Source organism: Cyprinodon variegatus, unplaced genomic scaffold, assembly GCF_000732505.1.
Source record: "Cyprinodon variegatus isolate N-32 unplaced genomic scaffold, C_variegatus-1.0 Scaffold82, whole genome shotgun sequence".
NCBI classification, from domain to species: Eukaryota; Metazoa; Chordata; class Actinopteri; order Cyprinodontiformes; family Cyprinodontidae; genus Cyprinodon; species Cyprinodon variegatus.
The window spans coordinates 436,119-441,400 of record NW_015150535.1 but is presented as its reverse complement, the minus strand read 5'-3'; the positions used below and the strand labels follow the sequence as shown (position 1 = coordinate 441,400).

Genomic DNA, 5,282 nt, shown 5'->3' with positions numbered 1-5,282 from the left:
CCGACTGGTTTCAGCAAGAGTTTGATCTATCAATCCGCTTCTTTTTGTCGTTGCTCTGTTAGTACGTCATATGCTTCGTTGATCTGATTGGTTTATTTGGCCCGTCTATCACCAACATAGGCCAATCAGCTAACCATTATTTTCGCCCCTTCCCAAAATTACTTCAACGGAAGGTTTCCAGATGGATATGCGGAGCAAATCCATCTGGCGGAGTCAGGTTACTCCATTAGGACTGAATAAAGCAATTAGCAATGAGCCTTTAACCCCTTTAAACCCACCGGATCGCCGGCGACCAGGTTGACCTTAAGTGGGGGGTAATAACTGAGAATACATAAAATTCCACCGGTAAAATTCTACCAGCAGGTGGAGCCATTGTGCGCAGCTCCAAGCTGACATTAGAAGTTCAAAGCCCACAGCTCTGGAACTGTTATAGCTAGAGGTCTGAAATTTTCCGAATTTGTGGTTGACGTGATGTAGAACACATATAATATAATAAAACACGCTTTATCTCAAGAATGTCTTTATTACTGCTGTTCAAAAAAGAACTATCATTTCCAAGAACAAAAAAAACAAAACAGCTTTGAGTAATGTTTGAACTGATCCAGCTTGGTCTGTGTTCTAGTCACCCAATTTTTTTTTTTTTTTTATAATTTATATATTCAGAAATTAGAAGGTGTTAATTTGGGCTTACAGTACCTAAGTTATTTGCTTTTTCATTTGGGTATGCAAAATAGGCGAGGATTACCCAAAATGAGGTGGATGTTTAGAGGGTTTATAAATCAAAACATAATTTGAAAACATTTTATTTCTTTTCCCAAGATTAAAAGAAAAACTAAAGCAAAAAGCAGAAAAAGTCCAAGTCGAATAAAACTGTCATCTTTTTAACTTTTTGTTAACTGTCTTCCTTAGTTGGAATAGAGATAGACGAAGATGTGAGCGACAGTGATGGTAAGTAAATAAAACTGAATATACTAAGAGTTTGATGTGTTTAATCAAAAGTGATTGATCTAAATGTAATTTGTAGATGGTGCAAACCGGAGGAGAGCAAACAGGAGACAGGCAGGTGGACGAGGAGGAGGAGGTGCAAGAGGAAGAGGTCGAGGCAAAAAGGCAGACAGCGAAGAGGAAGAAGATGAGGAGGAGGAGGCTCCAAAGAGACGAGCAAGAGGCGGAAACAAGAGGGGGGCTGCTAATAAACGAGGTGGCGGTAAAAACGACGACGATGACAGTGAAGATGAGGCTCCTAAGAAGAAGAGAGGAGGTGCAGCCAACAGGAGGAAAGGTGGCAAAGCCCAAGAAAGCGAGGAGGACGACAGTGAGGCTGAGAAAGGAAAGAGGGGGAAGAGAGGAGGAAAGAAAGGAGGGAAGGAGGAGGACAAGGGGAAGGGGAAGAAAGGCGACGCCAAAGGAAAGGACAAAGGGAAAGATGACGATAAGGACAAGAAGAAAAAGAAAAAGAAAGATGACAGGTAGGCCAAAGAACAGCTAAATAAATTTCTGTTTTCAATCCCTTTCTCACCTTCTGGCTCCTAGTGGAGGATTTAGACAAGTATTGATAACTTATTATAAAAATGTCTATTTTTCTGATTTATTCCCTCTTTTGCTAAATGTTCTCCTCCAGCTCATCGGATTCAAGCTCAAACTCAGACGAGGAGGAAGAGTCCATGTCAGAGGGGGAGATGGCCCGGCTGATGGAGGAGGTGGAGGAGAAGAAGAAACTGATCGCAAACATCAGAAATAAGCCTTGGAGGATGAAGCGAAGGCTGGTTCTCTTAAGGTAATGCTTAAAAAGGGGAATATTATTGCTCGTTTCTGTCTGGAGATCAACTATAGAACATTTTATTGAGGCTAAAAGCAGTTTCAATATTCACTTTTTAACATTTTCTATCAGAAATCTTGTCATGCTACATTTTTGCTCATTTTACGACTATTAATTCCATGATGTACGTGATAGATTATTGATACAATGAATGAGTCCTAGAATTTCCAAGCACTTTGCAGTAAAACGCTACTGTAATAATGTGAACATCGTGATAAATTAAAACCTTAAATAAGTTGCATCCAAGTAAAAACAAACATAAAGTAAATTAAATTTGTTGTTTCTGCAAAAAAGTCTTAGCATGACTTAATGTAGACGTCGTAAAAATATTAAGTTAAATTAAGAAAAGCAAGCATTTTGTAAAATAATTTATATAAAAACTTGAAGAACTATATTATTTGGGGGTCTAAGATGAATTAAATAGGTTTATTAAACAATAAATTAATTTTTAATCTTTAAAGAGAGACACAACACTAAAAATTCTATATTATCAGTTTGCGAAAAACGTATTATTGCTACAATAGTGTTTTGTTGTTCATAATAATTTCTTTTCCATGTGCATCTCTTCAAACAACACATTTTTCCAAATGTAAAATTAGCTTTATTGCTTTTTTCAACTTTCAGTTTCACTTTTTTCTTATCTCATATTTATGACTCTCCAAAATAAAAATTAGAGTGATGTAAGTAATTTGTTTTTAAAAACAAATTTACCAGGAAATGCTTTATGAAAACAGGCAAGAACAACAATTTCACCCTATTTCTTAACCTTGCAAATCTACATAAACAAGTGCATCGTCTGCATATCGTCTGAGTTTGTTTAGCATTTTTATGCTGCTCTGCAGGGAAGCTCAACAATTTGTGGATAAGTTTGAAGGAGCTCTGGGCAAAGGAAAAGGCAGGAAGTGGTATGCCTACAAAGTGATGATGACCAAGGTTTGGATTCAAATAAAAAAAATCAAAAACAGAAAAAAAGTTTTTTCTTACTTGATGGTTTTGCTTTCAGGCTATACATATGCTTATTGTTTTTATTGTAGAAATGGATTAAGTTTCAGAGAGATTTTGAGAATTTCAGAACAGCCTGCATCCCCTGGGAGAGAAAGATCAAAGAGGTTGAAAGTAGGTTTGCTTTAAAATGTTTTAAACGCGTATAAATCACAAACCTTTTTTTTGTGGATACTATATTTAAAAATGAGACTTGCATCTTTAGGTCACTTTGGATCATCGGTTGCTTCTTACTTCATCTTCCTCCGCTGGATGTACGGCATGAATCTGGTCCTTTTTGGTCTCACCTTTGGTTTGGTGGTCATTCCTGAGGTGAATAAATGTGGTTAAATTGACCACGCTATTTCTTAATTAGTATTAATAAAGAAACAGTTTAAAATGAACTCCAAAGATGTCCATAAAATAACTAACAATATGTAACTTTTAAGGTCCTCATGGGTCTCCCCTATGGGTCTATTCCAAGAAAGACTGTACCAAGAGCAGAGCAGGACACTGCTCAGGATTATTCAGTTCTCATGGACTTTAATGTGAGTATCTAATCCAGCGCAGACAAAAAGTCTTAAAAATTTCTCCTTTTTGTTACTTTTCTGAGCAGAACTTCATGTAAACCTAAAGTTGGCTTTATCAATAGTCCTTCAGGTGAGCAAAAGGGGTTTCTCTTTGGACTTTGGCTGTTTTTCTGTTTTCAATTTTTATAACAAACATTTAGTCTCATATGTGAGCTTTGTCAAAGGACTTTTTTGTTAATTAATTAAACGTTGACATATAAAATTTATTTCTCTAACTAGCTTCCAGATCAAAAAGAACTTCAACAATAAAACAACAAAAATATCTGAGCTCTATTTTTCTGAAGAAATCCTTTTAGATGCTGTTATAAACTGCTGTTGACAGGTTTACACACTGCAAAAACCATCTAGAATTAAGTTTAAAAAAATCTTAAATTGAGTGTATTTGCCCTTAATTTAAGTAGATAAATAAGATGATTTGCCAATGGAATTAGTATTTTTACTCCTAAAACAAGATAATTAGATAATATGCACTTGAAATAAGACAAAGCAAATGTAAATTGTCTTGTTGGGAAAGTATTTCAATTAAATCCCCAATTCAAGGAAAAATGCGCTTAATCTAAGCAAAAATTACTCATTTCGATTTCCTTTTTTTGCAGTGCATGATGTAAACATTTTACCTCCATCCTTTATTTAAACAAGCTCAGTGATCAGATGATGGGTAGTAGAAAAAAACTAAAGTCCAAAGAAAAATTCTGAAAGCTCTTCTTACAGCTTTTCGACAGAAAAGACGGCTTTGAAGGATTCAAATAAAGTGTCAAATCTACTATGGCGAAGGTGATCAAAAAATCCTTTTTGCTTTTCAGGGATATTGTAAATACTCTGTCTTGTTCTACGGATATTACAACGACCAGAGAACCATCGGCTTGCTAAAGTTCCGGCTGCCTCTCTCCTATCTATTGGTGGGGATCGGAAGCTTCGGGTACAGCCTGATGCTCGTGATTCGAACGTGAGAACATCCAGCTCAGGAAGGCTTTCAGCATCGCCTCACAGTATCACACATACTGCCAATTATTAGAGAGGATACCAGTATGAAGGTTTCTTCTTGGTTTGTTATTCAGAATGGCGAAGAACGCTGATGTTGGCGGAGGAGATGGAGAGGAGGGTGAGTTCACCTTCGCCTGGAAGATGTTCACCAGCTGGGATTACCTCATCGGCAATGCAGAAACCGCTGACAACAAATACGCCTCCATCACCACTAGCTTTAAGGTAGCCGCAGCAGACGATCACACCCGCTGACGTCTTTTATCTTTTCAGACACTGAGTTTACCGTACGCTCAACAATCCGCTTTTTTTTTGATAAGAACAGGAGTCCATTGTGGACGAGCAAGAAAACCAGAAGGACGAGAACATCCACCTGCGCAGGTTTCTCAGGGTTCTGGCCAACTTCCTTATCACCTGCAGCCTTGGTGGGAGTGGGTACCTCATCTACTTTGTGGTGAAAAGATCTCAGGAATTCGCCAACAGGGATGACCTTAGCTGGTATGAGAAGAATGAGGTACTGATGTGCAGATGCTTCCGGACAGAAATCTGTGTTAAGGGTTCCACACACAGGAGGCGACGCTTTCATTTTCTATGGAACATGTCTGAACTTGTGCGATGATGAGGCAAAAAACTCTCATTTTGCCAAGCAACCTCTATCATTGCTGCATGTGACATTTTAAGCATTGACTGAACGAGAGGAGAGGAAAGCATGCTACCCTCTGCAGATTGAAAACTTTTAACATTGAGGAAGACGTTTTTTTTTTTTTTTTTTTTTACCAGATCATCCCCTGGTTGAAGACCAGTCCAAGAACATTGCCACTGATGTCAAACTCTCCGTACGATGGCTAAAAAGGGATCAGACACAGCAGTTACCTCAGTGTTAGGGTGATGAACTCATCAATAGTTGTCCT

General features: G+C 37.8%; 1 protein-coding gene across 1 annotated transcript in view; it reads left to right on the top strand.

The window, feature by feature from the left end:
- Positions 1–5,282, top strand: part of LOC107083736 (transmembrane channel-like protein 2) — a 26,431-nt gene that overhangs the window by 5,221 nt on the left and 15,928 nt on the right. The window contains exons 2-11 of the mRNA XM_015373176.1: positions 910–948; positions 1,025–1,469; positions 1,622–1,777; positions 2,662–2,752; positions 2,854–2,935; positions 3,027–3,133; positions 3,250–3,348; positions 4,194–4,336; positions 4,449–4,596; positions 4,697–4,885. Coding sequence (XP_015228662.1) covers positions 910–948; positions 1,025–1,469; positions 1,622–1,777; positions 2,662–2,752; positions 2,854–2,935; positions 3,027–3,133; positions 3,250–3,348; positions 4,194–4,336; positions 4,449–4,596; positions 4,697–4,885 — 1,499 coding nt within the window. The remainder of the gene's footprint in view (positions 1–909; positions 949–1,024; positions 1,470–1,621; positions 1,778–2,661; positions 2,753–2,853; positions 2,936–3,026; positions 3,134–3,249; positions 3,349–4,193; positions 4,337–4,448; positions 4,597–4,696; positions 4,886–5,282) is intronic.